This window comes from Chironomus tepperi, unplaced genomic scaffold (genome assembly GCF_022539635.2).
Source record: "Chironomus tepperi strain 1889 unplaced genomic scaffold, CSIRO-AGI_Ctep_v1 contig_354, whole genome shotgun sequence".
Taxonomy (NCBI): Eukaryota; Metazoa; Arthropoda; class Insecta; order Diptera; family Chironomidae; genus Chironomus; species Chironomus tepperi.
The window spans coordinates 1,456,202-1,475,721 of record NW_027226476.1 but is presented as its reverse complement, the minus strand read 5'-3'; the positions used below and the strand labels follow the sequence as shown (position 1 = coordinate 1,475,721).

The window sequence follows — 19,520 nt, the reverse complement described above, 5'->3', positions numbered from 1 at the left end:
TTTCCAACACAGAAACTCTCTCTACTGCGAATTTAGTAGCAAAATGTCTGGAGAATTTAGTTTTATTGTTTTATGGCATGCCTCATAATCCAAATCATGATCACTTAAATGTTGTCTGTCTGTCTCAAGTAGTGCGAATCATTAAGTCATTAAGTGTTTCTCATTAGCATTTTTCTCACTGCCTGCATCTGCATTTCATACCTTTTTTTTATTATTTTTGAAAATCCAATTATAGAAACACAATAAAATTGGAATAGCTAAACATTTGCACTACAATTTCTGTTGATTCCAATGAAAATTATCTTTCATGCAAAAATATTGTCATCCAATTTTATACGTTTGACCACCCATTAAAGAAACCATTCATTGTTGTCAAAGTAAGCCGCCGCCACTCGTTTTTTTTTTATTCATTCTTTTCTTATGTTTGTATTTAAAGAAATGAGAGATCAAAATGAGATCACATTGTTCGTGAAGTATATCCAGACAATAAATGTATATATGTAAAAAGACTATATGTATATGCATGTACAGATATAAAGAGATTGGTTTTAGTAAATGTTTTGCAAAAGGATTAAATTCAAATTTGTCAACCTTAAAGCCTTATTTAGGTAAATTCATGATACTCAAAAAAAAAAAACTCACAAAAAAAACCAAAGTAAATAAACATAAAAAAATTTATTTGGATATTCAGACCATGAAATTGTAAGCTGCCATGAGAATGAAGGAAACAAACATAGTTTTTTATAGTAATACAAATGCAAGTGTGGTCCATTAATAATTGAATTCCAAACAAGGTTACCGCCTCTTACCTTTTTTTTCTTCTCCTTTATTCCATGTGTGTCTATATCTGCTTACTTATCTTTCCTCCCTTTTTAAAATGCATCATAAGTATGAATCATATTAAGAAGATGATGAACAAGAAGAAGAAGAAGGTAACATGTAATTTTCACTCAATTATTATCATCCATCAGCTCACATTTGCTTAATCTTAGTTCCGATAGAAGCATCAAATATATAGCCTGTATGTGAAACTATCGACACCGTGTTATTAAAAAGATTTTTTTTAAAGGACTTCCCTAAAGGAAACTCATCACATTCATTTCCATTCTTCAAATATTTGTTTTATCTTTCTCCACACTCAATCATAGTCATTAACGACAATCATCATCAACTTAAGGTATAGGATCAAAGCATACTAATTAGTTCTTTTCTTACCTGAGAAAAATTTCGCTATTAATGTATTCTTTTGTGGACATAACGTTGATGGTTTTTGGAAGTATACTATTAATAATTTTGGGGAGGACAAAAGGAGGTTCAATTCTATTTTAGACCTAATTTTATGAGAATTCTGAGTGACATAATGCAGCTTTGAAGATAGAGCAACATCATCGTGTCATCTACAAAACATTGCAATGTCAATTGGCAAAGGACTGGTTTTACTAGGTAGTGGTTAGCTTCACAAGATATTATCAGAACTTCCGTCATTGAAGGTTACTTAAGGATGAGGAAGGAAGTCCATTTAAAGAAGGAGAAGGAAGAAGCCAGAGGGGGTTCTAGATGTAGATTTGAATATTTTGCAGCAAGAAGTAAGGAGTGCCATCCATTTTAGCTTCCTTACTAACTTCGCTGACCATACAGATCAGCTTTGATCCGTGGCCTCTCTCAGTTGACCTCTAAAACTGCCTCTATCGCTGGCTGCCATTTATTGCTAATTGCCAAAACCAAGTGGTACACTGTCTCCACAAATGAGCTGACTAAAAATGGAAGCAATTGTAAAGGAAAGACTTCCCAATATTAAGGTTAAATAGCATGCACTAGATAAGTAAGCAGATAATGTGTTTAGGTTAGCTGCCAAGGCCATCAAAGGGATCAAAATGGAAATGGTTTTATTGCAACCTTAGTTCCACATAAAAATATAAAGGAAGTAAGTAAGTAAGCAATTATTTTGTTAATTTTGAATATTTGATGACAAAGAATAATCAGCAACAGACCATATCGAATTTCTCTTCCGATTCTTTTTCTATTTTAGTCCTTTTCCTATTCCAATAAGTAACATCCTCATCACATTACATTGCTGAGAATTTTGAAACATTCCAAAAAAAATCTACCGCCGACTGACTCCAGAAACATTAAAATTTCACCATGACGACATGGCACAAAAAAAACACTTGAGCACATTTTGTTGCAAAAACACAATGGGAGGCCAGAGAAGAAAGGAAAATCAAGTGCCTTCTTAATGTATTTTATATATTTTTTAATTCATTCATAAAAGTTTTTAAATAAGTTTATAACTGTTATAAGAGAAGCAAAACAACAACCATTACGAATCCCTGAATGTTTTCATTACACCACTTTAATGATTATTCAAGTGCTTTATACTTTAGACTTTTAACAGAAGAATAATAAATATTGGAACTGATAAAAATTTAATTTCATTTTAAAAGTTTTTTTTTTTTTTTGATTTTTTATTCCATATCCATATGTATGAAAAATTTGTTTCCAATAAAAACAGTTGAGGAGCTTGATGAGAGACCACACAAAATGTGGAAAAATGTTTACGCAATTTAAAACCAGAGTTTCACTAGGAATCGATTACTTTGTCGATCATGCTGTGATTTTTTTTAATGCATTTCTTTAAAGGAAATATGAGAAAAAACTGAAATTTGATTCTAAGTTCTGCTTTTCCTTACATTATTTCTGCTTGTACATGCCAACAAGTGAGTGTCATTGTAAGAAGAACATTGTTTTTGTAGAAATGACCACCATAGTTAGCCCTTGTTGATTGATTTTATTTCTTACGTATGTCAAGAATGTTGTTGACAAAAACCATAACTATAGATTTATCATAAAAAAATGTGGCTGTTAAGTACAGAGTAACCAAAAACATATGAGTTGAAATTCATAAATATTTGCAACATTTCATTTCAAGCTAATATTGCTTAAATTATAAATTTATCGACAAAATTCAAGTTTTACTGTTTATCAATCAATAAACGTTCAATCCAACCAATAAATCAGTTTTATCCTAATTTAATAACCATTGATGTTAATGAAACGTAACTGAAAAAAATCATTTGAATTTTTATATAAAATACAGGGTGACCAATAATTTTGATAATTCAAAAACATCAAAATGAATTACTCGATTTTTGTTGTTTATATCAGGATTAAATCATTTTGGGGTAAACTTCCTTAAAAATTAAAATGTATGAGTTAATCAGACCACTGCATCCAAACCTGTAAATAGTTCATAGAAGAGTTGAAAGAAATCAACTGACATTCTATATGGAAAAGCCTACTTCAAGCTATGTACTTCATAATGGGATCCGAACCGCTCTTTTCAGGACATTACTTTTTGAAGTTTTCACGCAACATCGAAGGATCCCCGAGTGGATAAAAATACATCATGATTATTTGATGGCAAGGTAATGCCCAGTTGATGACTAAACTTTATGTCCACTCGGTACCAATAAGGCCTAAACTAATTCAGTTCAAGATGACTAGTGGTTATACCTTTCAGTACTTAACTACCACATCGACCAATATATGAATCATAAGCTACAACCTTGGTTTAATTTGTCCTAATTCCAATCACGTACATTGTTCAAGCCAAAACTTTCTATAATCAAAATAATGAATTACTTAACATTTTAATTTGGACTCATTATATATAATTTGAACTTGACACTGAGTCAAGCGCAATTACACTTACAGCATAGCATTAAGATAAAGAAAACAAAACAAACAAAAAAATTATTATGTCACAGCATTTGCAAGTGTTGCGATTATGTCAAGAGAGAGGAAGAGAGCGAAACTAGTTTTTGTTTCTTCCGCAAATATGCATCTGTAAAGTTACTTTCTCACATGATTATTTATTTCATCTATATCCAACATATGTTAAATCTTATTCGTGCTCTTGTACCATGACTGACTTTATTTTCATCTTCGCTTCTTTAAGTTGGCATAAAAAATAACATGATCTATATTTTGTACATTGTCGTTACTTTGGTTATGTCATTCTTCATGTCTCTGTATTAAGTCAACATCAAAGACTTTACTAGACGTGTTAAAATTGCTTTATGGATGTAAAAATTAGTTTTATAATAGTTAGTGGGATGGTTCGACCTTATGGAATGATGAATTGGACCTAATTATTGAATAACAGAGACTTAGCAACAGGATAGCATGGATGTGGTAACATGCTGACAGTGAGTTACCCTAACAGCCAAATGAACCTGATAATATGGCAACAGAAAGACAGCGACCTTGCAACAGCGTAATTGAAACTAAATCCATAACCGGATTCTGATAATCAAATTCAAGATACCAAAAAACCCTGGATATACACATTTTCAAATTAAATTCTTTGAATGTTCAAGGCTTCATGCTACCATAATTCAAAAAGATTCATAAGAAGATCACAGAAGTTTATTTTTGCACTTTCACTTTTATGCCGGCTCACAAGCGAGAAGAAATATACATGCACAAAATACTACAAAGGTACGATGACTCATCATGAGACGACGCTATACGAATGAAAACAAAAATAAATAAAATCATTATTATTTAGCGTCTTGATTAACAATTCAGTCAGTGAAATGGCTATTACATAATCCTGATCGTACCGAACGTCGTCATCGAATATTACGAATGGACTTTTTTGTGTTTTTGTTTCGCAAATTCATCGAACTGTATACCCGACTGACATATATGATCAATGTGTTTGCTATTATCTATGCGACGATTTTTCTTGGAAGTAACCAAATCATTGATCCGAAGATTCATCAGTTTCGTCTTTAAAGCCGAATGACATATAGTCATTGAAACTCTTCAGGGCTAAGTTGTCTATAAATATGCTTACTGCTTATTATGATCATGGAAAATCCCATATTACTGCATGCATTTGCAGACACCGTAGAAAATCCCAACTTAAAGGGATTGCACAACAAATATCAAGCAAGAATTCTTTTGCACACCTATTGCATGCTTTTTCATTTCTCCTTCTTCGAATATGTTTTTTATTGGTATTGCATGAATACTCCGGAGCCGGATAGACAAGAGCAAAATTGAATTTGCTGCAAATGCCTTGACCCAAGCAAAATAATATTAAGTAATGCTTTACGGGTTTTCCAGTTTATTATTATATGCGTTAATAGTAAGTAACATTTCTTTCTTGGGTTTTTCATTTCTTTCTTAACATCAATGAGAATTGAGATTGAGAGCATTAATGCTATTGTTGCCTATGTATGTATGTTTTTTGATGTTGCAAATTCTTGAGTCATTATTGCTTTAATCCGGTTCATAGACATTAATGCACTTAAGAGGTCATTCACTTGGGGGTTTTCTTAGTTTTGATGATTAAGTGTATGGGATTGATGTAGTCAGAAAGGAACTGAACTAACCTCATTGATTGAAAATTCTAATCACATTCTTGGAGTTAAGAACGAAATTATTTAAAAAATTCTAAAGCTCAAAATTGACACATTTGAAGTCAATCAGATCAGACTCATCTCAAGTCGATCGGACAGAAGATTTTGGTTCATAAAGTCAACAAGAATTAACTTCGTACTCATCATTTTAAAATCTTGAGTTTTATGATTTTCTATAGAAATTAGGCAAAAGTAATTTAGTGTCAAGAAAACAGGACCTAAACCTTAAAACCACATCATTTCACGGATGTCTTATGTAAATGGCCTTCATCTAATTAATCACAGTCTGATTAAGCACAAGTATCGAAAAAATGTAAGGAATTCTTCAATCCATAAGCATGTACCATAAATGGATCATGCTACACATTTCTCACATATTAATAAACACAAAATCCTGTTTATTTATAAATTACTTAATTCTCGTGCCACAACACCCATCCATAGACGACAAAAAAAAAAGTCGGTAATAAATGATGTCATAAAAGAAGTTGTAATGTAAGTAAGTTGAAGAGAAAGTGAGAAAGAATCATAATATTGTCATTCGTGGTTGTTAAAACATAAGATTTTTCGTTAGTATCAAGCTTGAGGAAGTGCATTTAACGTTCAATTGTCATTCATGAGATAAAGAAAATTGTGTGCTTTTTTTCTCAGGTCTGCTCCTATAAGCCATAAGCCGCAATAGCAATAACAACAATATTATTGCAACAAAAGTGTGAGTATGCTTTTCTTGAAAAGAGAAATGAACAAAAAGGTATCAAGACTACACGAAAGAAAAAAAAAACTGTTTTTGGGTGGGATATTATAAATTCGCGGCATTTTTGAGTCTTAAGCTCAGTCTTCATCTAAAAGTGAACTTTCGCGTGTCGTCTAAGAAAAATAAAAATAAAGTTTAGTCTAGATATAAAGTTATACAATATAGTTATTATCTCATAGGATCAAGCATTAAAAAAATATATTAAGGTGAGAAATTTGTGATGTTGATGCAGTGAATGCACAAAAATAAAATAAGAAGAATTAAGAAGAAAAGACAATGAAAGGAAAAGTTAATTTTATGGAAATTAGTGAAAATAATATTCTGATTTGAAAATGTGCATATATTTAAAATTAATAATTTTATTGCAACAATTGTATGGAAATATATGTAATTGACTTTCTTATTTTGTTTCGTTACGATATTGTGATCATCGTGATGATATCATTTTGTGGAAAATGTTGTTACATATTTTATTGAATTTACATTACTACGAGGTCGTCGAATTGAATTGTTCAGCTTTAATTTAAATATCTAACGGAAATTTTTGAAATTTTTTGAACTGAAATTTTTAAAAATTTGTGATAAATTCAAATTTTAGTGTAATGGTTTTAAATTTTTGAACCAAAAGTTCAAATTTCAAATCTAACGGAAAACCCGTAACCGAAATTTTTCAAATTTTTGAACCTTAAAATTCAAATTTAAGTTCAATCAAAGACTCAAACCCAAAATTTTTGCAAATTATTGAACCGAAAAATTCAAACTTTTATCTTAACGGAAAAATCGTCTGGAACAAAGTAATTATTCAATCCAATGACTCTGACTACTTAAAGCTTATTAAATTTTAAAGAAGACAAAAATGAAAAGAAAGCGAGAGTAAATTTTACGAGCTATTACGAAAAAGGCATTGCTTGTTATTAGATCATCAGAAATTTCCATTTCTTTTGCAATAGTTTGCAAATTCATTTATGGCAACAAAAACAGTCCTCCCACGCTGAACCTATTGTGCCCATAAAAAATAAGAGGATTTTCACTTTTTTATTTTGTTTATTTATTTACAGATGAAATTACACTTGCTGCTTTTTTGCAGTTCCTTTATAATATCATTAAATATTGTTCAATGTGATAATAATAATGATGCACGACAAGGACGAGTTTTAAATCGAAGATATGAAGAACCATACCTAGAGAAGCAATTAGTACAAGAATATTCTCAATCGACATACACTAACGCAACTGAAACGACTGCTGATGACGTAATTGAAGAAATTATCAGTTCTAGCAGACAAGGCAGAAACATTGAAGGCTTAGATGATATTTATGGTGATTCAAATATTAAGCAAGCTCTTGATACAGGCAACGAAATTGAGGCTAGAAACTTAATACGTGATAAATTGTGTGACTTAGGTCTTATGCAATGTGATGAAGTCATTCATGAAAAAAGACCAGGATATCCCACACGAGTTATTTATTCACAACCACCACCAGGTGCCATTTACAATAATAGACCTCCACCTCCACCAAATCATATTCAAAGACCACAACCACCACAAGTGCCAGTCAAAGGAATTTATGGACCACCTAAACCAATGCCTTTCCCACCAGTCAATCAGCCACAACAACCACCAAGAAAAGTTGGATATGGTGGACCAGAACTCAATAGATATGAAACGAAGCCACAGGTTGCACAGGATAAGTATACAAATGCCAATTCCTTCTATGAATATGAACAGAGTCCATCAATTAAATTCGGATATACTGAAAAGCCAACAATTGTTGTAAATCAGGGAAAACGAGATGTATCACAAGGTGGAGTTCAACAAAATCATCATATCCATCATCATTACGTACATGTTGATCCAAATGCAAATACAAATGGCAATGTTGGAGGCTTAATTGATGGAACTAAAACAGTTTTGGTCAACACTCCAATTTCTGAATATTCAGCTGTTAATTCACTTTCATCATCATACCAAACTTCTGGTTTTGGAGCTACTGGTGCTTCTTCAAACTTGAATGGATTTACTCCAATGAATACTCTCGATTATAAGGGTGTCAATTCAGGAAATTCTGGAATTTATTCTGCAAACTCTGTAAAACCTGTCTATGAATCAAACTATGCTAGTGGATCAAACTTCGATAAATATCAACAAACATCAGGCCCAGCTGTCTATACAGAAGGAACCAATGGAATTTACAACAGTGGATATAAAGCACCATCAGTCTATACAGAAGGAGCTAATGGTTACAATAGTGGATATAAAAGCCCAGCAGATGCTACTAATGGAGTTTACAATAGTGGATATAATGCCAATACAGGAGCTCAACAAAGTTTCCATTCATCAGCACCAGATTTCTATAAAAAGGAATTGAATCTCAATCGTGGAAGTGGATTCAATGGTGGAAATGGATATACTCAGCAACAGCAATTACAACAAAATAATATCTACAGTTCACAAAAGCAACAGGGACAACAACTTTACAGCAAAAATCAGTACAACAATATTGGAGAACAATATCAAGGATTTGAATCAGCACAACAGAATCAATACGATTGTACCTGTGTTCCATTCGATCAATGTCCAGCACAAGATGTAGTTGGTCGACGAGATGATTTAATTCTACCATTAGATCCACGTAATTTACCAAGTGAAATTGAAGCTGATAGTGACAATTCAACTTTAAAGGCTGAAATTACCTTTAATAACTCGACATCAACTGAAGTGAAGAAAATTTCCAAGCGTGACGTCGAGAAAGTTCAGGGCGAAGGTGTAAGTATAAAAATTATAAAATAGAAGTATAAAACGACTCACTTTAGCGTAAAATTAACTCAAGTCTTTAACAATTCATACCAAGAGATGATTATATAACTCCTTTAGTGACTATACATGAAGTCATGTCGTTGACTTATTCCCTGACACACAAAACAATATGTCTGTATGTGGGGGGATATACAGTGAGAAAAAAATACGGTCAACGCATTTCAATTGAAATCTCTTTCTTTCTATCTTGTTACTTAATATTATTTAATTATGATTGCTTTTTGTTAATTTTCATGCTTCTTAAAAATGTAATACAAAACAAAATTATCCACTAAAGGTTATTAGACAGGTAGTAATAGCATAAGAAAAAGGCACACTAAAACAATACAATTAAAACATAAATAAAAACACAGGAAGTAAATTTGAATGGAGCATGAGATAAACCATTAAGATGAGTATGAGTGTACTAATAGTGAAAATAACCGGATGTGCTACTCTCTAACCAGTCACTTTAAATTGTATTGTTTTTACTGATGTCATTTTATTATGCTATAGCGCCTGTTTGGATCGCATGCTGCTGGGGGGGCTGGATACTATCCAGGCGGCGGTGGTGGATATCCTGGTGGGAAGAAAATCTTACCGACACTAGGCGTCTCATTTGGGCTTCCATTCCCAACAAGTAATTATCCTCTATCACCCTATGCACCCCACGCACCAAATGCTCATTTCGGTGCTATAAGTCCCAATGGACTTAATTTGGGTCTTTTAAATGTCAATCCATTGTTTAGTTTGCAAGTGACTAAAAATGAAGTTGGCGAGAAACTTGTTAAGCCTTTTGTAAACTTACATGTCACACCAAATGAGAACATCATTGGAAAGATTGGAGCAGGCATTGGAGGTTTACTATTTGCCAAAAAAGGTGCATTACATAACCATTATCATCATCATTTACATCGCTATCCACCACCTCCGCCACAACCATATTTTGACCATCATCCACATCATTCAGAGTTTCCTCATGAAGTACATCCACAAATTGGCGATATCCCACACGTTGGTGTCCCACCATATTTGTCTCATCCGCCACCTCAACATCACTCTCATTTCGAACATGGCCCAATATTCGACAAACCACATGGCCCAATATTTGATAAGCCACATGGACCAATATTTGAGCGACCAAATGGGCCAATATTTGACAAACCACATGGACCGCCTCATATATTCTCTGAACCTCCACCACCATACTTTAAAGACAATCGATTCGGTCGTGACTTGATCGTTGATGATATATCAACTAATCCTGATTTAATAGGATTCAGAAGCAGCAACATTTCAATTAATAGCGATTATAATTATCAATCCTTATATCCACAAAATAATCCAAACAATTTGAATTTCCCTAAAGACGAGTTAAGATACGCAAGAGGCTATTCCAATCAATTTGATCAAAATGAATTTAAATCAAATAATGTTCATTCTATCCCAACACAGGCACCAGGTAATGCTGAAGGTAGCGAAAGAGTTTCATTCCCAACAAGCAGACGTAGACGTGATACTGATCAAAAGGTACCAGCATCAATTGAAAAGAAAATTAGCAGTGAAGCAGCTATTGAGGAAAATATTGACAGTGAAAATGATTCAGAGGGTCGTGCTCTAAATGGTAAAAGACAAGCTTATTATCAACAACAATATCCACAACAACAACCTCAACAAAAGCAATGTGGACCTAGAGCAGTTTGCTGTCGTAGACCTTTCAAGCCACCACAACAACAACAAATCCAATACAATAAATGTGGTGTAAGAAATACCAACGGAATTACTGGAAGAATAAAGAATCCTTCATACATTGATGGTGACTCAGAATTCGGTGAATGGCCATGGTAAGCTTACAAGTTGTCATGTATAGGCTCAGAATTAACTAAATCTAATTCATTTCTATAGGCAAGCAGCAATTTTGAAGAAAGATCCAAAAGAATCAGTTTATGTCTGTGGTGGTACCTTGATTTCTGACAGTTACATCGTTACAGCTGCTCATTGTGTAAAGACTTATAGTGGATTTGATTTGAGAGTAAGACTTGGTGAATGGGATGTTAATCATGACGTAGAATTCTATCCATATGTTGAACGTGATGTTATATCCGTACATGTTCATCCTGAATATTATGCTGGTACTTTGGACAATGATCTTGCTATTTTGAAACTTAGTGCACCAGTTGATTTAAGCACCAATCCACATGTTACTCCAGCATGTCTTCCTGATAAATTCACAGACTTCTCAAGACAAAGATGCTGGTAAGTTATACACACTGACTTTTCTTATTGACGATAATAATATAATTCAATGATATTTATAGGACAACTGGATGGGGTAAGGACAATTGGGAGTATGGAAAGTACCAAAATATTCTTAAGGAAGTTGATGTTCCAATTATTGAGCAAAATACATGTCAAAATCAATTGAGACAAACTAGATTAGGTCACAGCTATGTCCTCAATCCAGGATTTATTTGTGCTGGTGGAGAAGAAGGCAAAGATGCATGCAAAGGAGATGGAGGTATGCAAAACGATTATTGATATCCAGAATATGACATTAATATAAATTTTCTCTTAAGGTGGTCCTCTTGTATGTGAAAGAAATGGAGTATGGCAATTAGTCGGTGCAGTCTCATGGGGTATTGGATGTGGTCAACCCAATGTGCCTGGTGTCTATGTTAGAATTTCTCATTATCTCAACTGGATCAATCAAATAACACAAAGATATTAATTAAGATGTAATATTATTTGAGAAGGAAGAATAGCATTTAAGCGACAAATTATAGTAATTATTATCAATGTATTCAGATGATGCGTAATATATCTGGATAGAAGAGTATATGCAAATATTGCATTAACTATAATTTTCCTTGTGAGACTCAGCTTGTAATTTAAAGAATTAATTTATTTTTCCCCAACATAATTTAATTGAATTTAATAATAAATCCATTAGATATTCATTCTAAAAGTTCTAGTTTTATTTGTTATACTAACTTATCTATAGATCTAATCCTTTATATAATTCTGGAGATGCTGGTTTGCCTATATTCATCGGAATTGTAATGTCGGCCTTTTCACCTTCTTTTGCTAATTTATAAAATTTGTTATGTCCACGTTTGAGGAAAACATCTAGCTTAATATCCTTGTTTCCAGTCTCCTTAACTAGAAACTCTTTAAGTAGAGGTGGGAAGTCCATTTTTGGATTAATCAGCTTAATATTTTCGCTCTCTGTTGCCTGAATTTTACAGTAATCTGCTTCTTCTTTTTTGGACAGTAGTTTATAATCTGTTTTATATGACGCACCTTCTATCCACACTGGCTTATCGTATTTCCTTCCACGAAACACTTTCTCGACGAGTACTCGGATCTTTCGATTTTCCTAGAAGATTCATAGAGAAAAATTAAAATTTAATATTATCAACTAAAAATAAATCTCACCTCATTTGGAAGTGTTTCAACTTGAAGAACTCGCATAAAACTTTTCTCTGGATATCTCTCCATCATCGATCGAACTAGAATTATATGAATTAGAGATGAAATTTTTATTTTGTATAATTTACTAACCAACAACACGGCCTTCTCCGAAATTTTTCAAGTTTCCAAGGATTTCCCATAGTGATTTTCCTTTGAAATCAGTTTTCCTACCAATTAGCTTGATCGCTGACATGTTTGTTTAATTATACACTCTTTAGATTCCTCTAAAACCTGAATTTTTTGCAATTTTATGTGCTACTATTTTCTGTTTATTTCTTGTACAAAAATTAGGTACGAACAGAATTTGAAAAATAAGCGACCGTTATTTTAATTCGATAACGGAGATAGCTGGTAATATAGAATTGACACAGATTACAGATAACTTTATTTAAAAGCATCTCCAGAATTTTAAAGGCTCAAGGATATGCCTATCGTCTGCAATTTTCCGACAGTTTTCTGTTTTCTTCATAAGCCTACTTTTGAAATTTTAGCTGTTAAAGATTTTCATTCACATAATGCGCAAAAGTGAAAAAGAAAATGCAACAAGGAAAAGCAGAAAGAAAAAAGAAAATTGCGTTGCTGAAATGCCGAAAAATAACAATGAAAGGAAAAAGAGGTCAAAAACATAATGTAAATAAACATAAAACCGAAGAAGGGAGAATTTTGCTCTTCGCGTCTGCTTATTATGTGCCGAGACCTATGTACGAGAATCATATGAGCACAAAAAAAAGTTATGATATCATACAGCACAGGCACAGTGAGAAAATGTAACGGCGCAAAAATGTTTTTTCTTTCAGTTTATTTTGGTTTGTCCAAGAGATTGAATCTAAAAAAATAAAGCTCTTATCAGCTTCGACGGCAATAAAGATATAATATAGTTCACCAAACGGATATTAGAAATATTTTATTCCGCAATTTTTGTGATTTTAAGGTGTGTATGCACGGAAACATGGGAAACATAAATTAAATTAAGCAGTTCCATTTTCATAGGCTTGATATGAAATGTTGTGTGCAAAAGTTTGTTTTTGTTTTATTGCATTGATAGATAGGCGTTGTAGATATGGAAAACTTGAAAGTGAATTAAATGTCATTTTCGTCTATAAGTGTCTGATAAGATTGCTTTGAGATACTTTGTTTGCTATACAAAAATAACAAACAAAATTCCAGTGTCAAAAATGATAAATTAAATTAAGAAAATGAAAATTGAAAATGTTTATTGCGTTGGGGCATCATCATTGGGAGAGGAGAAAAATTGTTGAGATACTGCTTGAGATCAATACTGCACATGCGTATATTGGGGATATATATATAAAATATCCCCATGACTCAACAATGCTTTCATCTTATCATCATTTTTTCTCCTATCTCAATGCACTTCCTTAATTATCTCAAGGAAGAACAGGTTGAGAGCATCAAGCACTGCCTCAATACATTCACAATTTACTCATTTCTTAAAAAGAGGCAAGTGCTAAAGTGTAAACAGTTTTAACAAATAGCTCTTTAATTTATTATTATCTTGTAACATCATCACTTCTCTTAAACGATTAGTGAAGCGATAGTTGGTAAATATTACTATTGCACAATCATTGTGTACTGAATGATTTTTTGAATTATAGTGGGGGATCCTCGGTTTTGGAAAATTCAGTTTTACTTTGTCACTTTTTATACAAATTACTTTGTGATATTTTTTCATCGAAGTAGTCAGATTTTGACAATTTTTCAAGAAATATGGGCGAAGTCAGAAGCAAGGCCAAATGCTCTTAGCCTCTCGAGATTGAATTTAATGATAGATAAAGCTTCGAGCTATTTTGGGGCTGTTCATTTATAACACTACAGAAAAAAGCGAATTGAATTTTTAGATACCCCCTTCCTTCACCTCGTTACAAGGAGTGTTAGGACCCCCTCCTCCTTTGTTATAGACCGCGGCACACTTCACCAAAAACTTCATATATGTCAAGAAAATTAAAAAAATTTCATGAATTTAGCATGACATACTCTAAAAAATTTGAGAAAAACCAGAAGAACAAATTATCAAATCCAGAGACCCCCGAGTATATTTAGAGAAATGAAGAAACACGACGATGGTTTGTAAACGATAAAAATAACAATGGTGTAATTGGAGATGATATTAAATGAATACAAACCGCTTCTATCGCATGCCCATAAACACAGCTTGTTCAATTATCAAATCTTAATCAAAATCAATTGTCTATGTGCTTAAAAATCGAGGGAGTTTAAATACATTTTTATTTATTTCCATAAAAATTAAATAGCTTTTCTCTTCGAATAAAATTATTTGATGTTCTCATTGTTTTTTTCTCTCTCCGGAAGCAGTTTTCATTTGCGGGTGACACAAGATATAAATTTAAATATTCTATTTACTATCTACGTTCTGCATACAAGTAAATTTTTGTGTTATTTGCTCATTTGGCATTTACTTCTGTCGTTTGTTGAGACTATGACATTTAAACTTAATAATAATTTATTTCAATTATTTGCAAATTCATCAGTCAATTCATAAAGTCTCTAAAGTCATGATCTTATGCTAAATGTATTTGCATCCCGAGTAAATCAATGCAATTTACAGGAATTCATTAATTTAATATAAAATACTAAATATGCACAGGAGTGTCCCTGAGTGTCCTTCAATAATATAATAATGTCGCCGTGACAGTTGAGTGACTGCGGAAAATACGGTTTATCATTAAGTGCTACTCGGGCTTGCTATTGTTGTAAAATACAGATTGAATATCATATTAAAAAGCGGTTTGTAAAATAATAGAAAAGCCTTGATATTAGTTTAAATTCATAGCTCACAGGCTCGTCCGAGAAACTCCGTATTGTTAGGAAGGTGGGGTAGATTTGTTATTTAATCTTCGGTCACAATCTAAAAGAGGTCATCTGAGGCAATTCGCATTGAAATGGGATTCCTATAATGACCTGTCAATTGAGGTGCAGTAGTGGAAGGAACACAGTAAGTGTGTAGTTTAGTTATGGCACTTTACCGTACAGTTGGATAGCTCCTTTTAACACATTGTGATTGGATATCTTAGGATGCGGATTCGAGTCCCATCAGAACGACAGCCCAAAATTTTCAATGACTGATATCATTCACGAACGTCCCTCCCGGACAGTTAACTAAGAAATATCGCATCAATATGATTTATTACTTTACAATTTGATAGTGTAAAAATCATGAAAATAATCACGATATCTTTGCCATATCAAAATTGATGTATGTTTTGTGATACATTAAAGAATGTAAAGAATAATCGATAAAAACGAGCACATAAACATGACGATATCTAGGCATAGCACTTGAGGAATGTAATAAATTTTTATTCCATACTTAATTGCAATGAGGATATATATACATGAGTTCGCTCGGTCGAGAGCAAATGGAGATAAAAAAGTTAAATAATTTTTAGACATATGACATCATGAGAATGCCGAATAGATTATGAAAACAAAATTGTGTATTTTTGCCGATGAGATGAATAGAAACATATGATGATGATGTAGATGCTTTGCAAATAAAAATTCAGATGAATGTAAAGAGAGGAATTAACAAAAAAAAAATATCTATTGCTATATGATGCTATTAATAGTCAGTTATAAAGTTAATGGCGCTGATTTTTAACCTTCAAGACATATTAGCAATTAATGACACCATGAATCAGAACACATATTATGAAAAGAGGAATAAAGGAGAAGTGTCAGGAATAATTGAACAAAAAAGTATCAAATAGCATGCGATTGCGAAGGAAAAGTGATCGATAAATGGCACTTTGCTAAAATGGGATGGTTTATCAATGATGTTGAAATTATAAGGAACTGAGACTAAGCTTCACTGTTTGCAAATAGCAGTAATGTAGCCGATAGAAGGTAATATGTATGAGGAAAGAGTCTGATGACGAAGGCCGATTACTGCATTCAAAGTTATTGACAATAGGATTTAATTGAAGACAACTTCTGTCAGTTTCTAATCCTTTGCATCTTTTTGTATCTATCTGAGTGTTCGATTGACCTCGAGATCACTTGCAATATCCGATGATGTCAATTTAAAAGCTGAATCTTCTTCAAAATGTGATTAAGGCTTCGCAAAATTGTATTTATTGAATGTCAAGATCTCTTGATGCACAAGAAGTTACTTCCTTCTAAGAATGTAACAAATTGCGAACAAGAAGTATTTCCTGATATCATTCATAAACGACCCCAATTGTTAAGAGCTTTAAAGCACTCAATATTGATTTGATATAAATGTCCGTGCTTAACAGTTGAAAGCCTATAAATCAAGAAGGGTTGGGCGGAAATAGTAGCAAAAACAAAATGTTTATACTTTATATGCTTTTAAGGAGTGCGAGCTTTTCTATCATCAAACTAAAGCAATGACCGTAGAAAACGATAGTAATGTGCTACATGTTATACCGCGAAACTACACGCATTTTATGTTGAAATCATATTGGTTTAATTTATTCATACCATGAGTATATATATTGAAGGGGTAAGGTCGTAACTGCTCTATGAAATGCTGGTGTATGTACTCTGTGTAATAAGTTTGAGTATTGTTTGCTAATCAACCCTGCAATTACTTCACAGCTTTTGCGTGACTATCCATTCAGACGTTATAGATCTTGATAAGCTAATTAGAGCAACGCAAAAGTTATGGACACAGCTATAAGTAGAACAAATAATCAAATAAAAGAAAGCGAAAGTCGTGAAAGTAATTTTTCTTGGCATATCCATATCAATGTCATAATGAATTCTTTAACTGCAGCACAAATTTGGCGACATGTGAAACTTAGTTCCATTTATGCTTAAATTTATTCTATAAATAGATTATAAACGATGTCTGAGGCACCTGTAAACGAAGTTGTAAATGAAGTCGCGGCAATGTCAATAACCCCGAAAGAACCGGAGGCTAATGGCAATGCGCCAAAAGCTGCAGAACCGTCGTCTCCAGCGCCAAATGCTGAATCGACTGCCACCTTTAAAGACCAATTTAAAGCATTCTCTAAATTCGGAGATGTAAAATCTGATGGAAAATTCATAACATTATCTCAAAGTGATAAGTGGATGAAGCAAGCTCATGTAAGACTATAAATTAGTTATCTAAGTGACTTATTTTATGACCGTAAATATTTTTGTACTTAGGTAATTGACAAAAAAATTACAACAACTGATACCGGAATCTACTTCAAAAAATTAAAAGCTATGAAAGTTCCAATTCTTGAATATCAAAAGTTCTTGGAAGATTTGGCCAAAACTAAAGGCATGGATCTTGCTGAAATGAAGAGTAAAATGACCAATTGTGGTGCACCTGGATCTGTCTCAGTCAAAGTATGTATATCATCTATAGATCATTAATGTCAATTGTAGCTTAACCAACATTTAATATTTTAGTCGAATGCTAAGGCAGCTGAAACTGTTGCACGACTCACAGATACATCAAAATACACTGGAAGTCACAAACAACGATTCGATGACTCCGGAAAGGGAAAAGGCATTGTGGGACGAAAAGATGTGCCAGATGGTAGTGGCTATGTTGCTGGATATAAGCATAAGGATACATTTGATAAGACACATTAAATCATTTAAAAATTTAGTTATTTCCATTAATTTGTATTCAAAAAAAGATCAGAAAACAATAATCATTAAAAAATATCAGACAAAGTCTAAAAGGAACAAAAAGTTATGACAAACCTCAAATATTAAGGATACACTCATATATTTTCTAGAAATCAAATTAAAAATCCTTTACAATACTTTACAAACCTGCCAATCAAAAATTAAACGGAACTAGTAAAAATATATTTATTGAAAAATTCTGAAATTCGATAACAAGTCTAAATTCTTTTCTATCTGTACATGGCTATTCATCAATGTGTTACACTATTGAGTCATTTGCTAATTAATATAATTAGTGAATGACTCTTATGAAGCTTCAGCAAAGAGTTAAAAGTAAATGTGTAGCATTTCATTGGCGCTTTTCTTAAATATGACTGCAATTTAACAAATGTCTTATAAGATTCCTAGTCATGCATTGTATAAGAGCAAAACTTCTGTTGTCCAGTTCATTATAAATTCAGATTGCAACTTAATTTATCATTTAAAATTAATATTTTTTTTTAAAGTAATAATAGCTATCAGTTTGATTTATGTCCATAAAAATAACTTGAAGTAATTATTTCATCGATATTATTTAACTCGGAGATATAAATCCTAACAAGGTCTTAGCAACAAAGTGTACATCGGATAAATACTTCAAAGCTCCCAGACTCAGGGGTGTAGTCCAAAAAGCTTTTTTTTTTTTGATTAAATTTATCAAATTGTATTGACCCCCAAACACCCTTGACAAAGAGATTCCATTTTTCAACTTTATATAGTTTCATCATTTGATTAAATTCTCATTAAGTTTGAGTTTCAAGAGTAATATAACATTAGTGATTAATTGATTTAAGTGGGAGTTCTTATTGCTTAGGTATTTTTTATTTTTAAAAATTTCTTGTTAATAAAACATTTTCACATTTGAAATTAAAAATAAACATTTCACTTATAGATATATAAATACAATGTACGATAACTTATTTATATGTTACAGTCATTCTTATTTCATTCCCAGATTTGTCGCATGTATTGCTATATTCACGTAGTATTGACACCATTTGTGTTTTTCAATTTTCTCTTCTTTTTCACAAAATCAATGATAAATTTTGTAGTTTAAGTGCTGAAAATGGTGGATGTTATCGCTTAAAGAGCTAAAATCACAATAAATTTTTTCACCAAAAATTTCTCGTTTAAATACTGAAAAATTGGCGCCAAAACTAACGAAGTTCAAACTTTGAACTTCCTTTTCGAATTTCGAACTTATGTTACTGTTTAAATCCTTAATTTCCGGTAAATTTCTTTTGAATTGAATTTAAAAATTGCCTACCGTAATTAATTTTAAAGACATTATTTAATTAAAGACATGATTCTATATAGTCTAATCAAGAACATTCTATATACTTGATGTATAGCATATTAGCTCTTAATACAAATTTCTTTATTGTTCCTTAGAACTAGATC

General features: G+C 32.3%; 3 protein-coding genes across 4 annotated transcripts; 2 read left to right on the top strand and 1 right to left on the bottom strand.

Annotated features, from left to right (window-relative positions):
- The first annotated feature begins 6,279 nt into the window (after positions 1-6,279).
- LOC139094755 (uncharacterized) lies at positions 6,280-11,936 on the top strand. Of its 2 annotated transcripts, none has more exons than XM_070645926.1 (6): positions 6,280-6,389; positions 7,242-8,951; positions 10,437-10,825; positions 10,887-11,237; positions 11,300-11,499; positions 11,558-11,936. In XM_070645926.1, the coding sequence occupies exons 2-6, from the start codon at positions 7,242-7,244 to the stop codon at positions 11,707-11,709; spliced, it is 2,802 nt and encodes a 933-aa protein (XP_070502027.1). In that variant the 5' UTR covers positions 6,280-6,389; the 3' UTR covers positions 11,710-11,936. The 2 variants fall into 2 exon arrangements, with proteins under 2 accessions (XP_070502027.1, XP_070502026.1); XM_070645925.1 differs by having other exon boundaries at positions 9,498-10,825.
- Positions 11,935-12,874, bottom strand: mRpS34 (mitochondrial ribosomal protein S34). The gene is made up of 3 exons (XM_070645929.1): positions 12,543-12,874; positions 12,417-12,490; positions 11,935-12,357 (listed from the first exon to the last, which is right to left on the bottom strand). The coding sequence occupies exons 1-3, from the start codon at positions 12,643-12,645 to the stop codon at positions 11,977-11,979; spliced, it is 558 nt and encodes a 185-aa protein (XP_070502030.1). The 5' UTR covers positions 12,646-12,874; the 3' UTR covers positions 11,935-11,976.
- A 353-nt stretch (positions 12,875-13,227) lies between these two features.
- ringer (tubulin polymerization-promoting protein ringmaker) lies at positions 13,228-19,241 on the top strand. The gene is made up of 4 exons (XM_070645928.1): positions 13,228-13,383; positions 17,291-17,543; positions 17,607-17,792; positions 17,856-19,241. Exons 2-4 carry the CDS (start codon positions 17,301-17,303, stop codon positions 18,039-18,041), a joined length of 615 nt encoding a protein of 204 aa, XP_070502029.1. The 5' UTR covers positions 13,228-13,383; positions 17,291-17,300; the 3' UTR covers positions 18,042-19,241.
- The last annotated feature ends 279 nt before the right edge of the window (positions 19,242-19,520 follow it).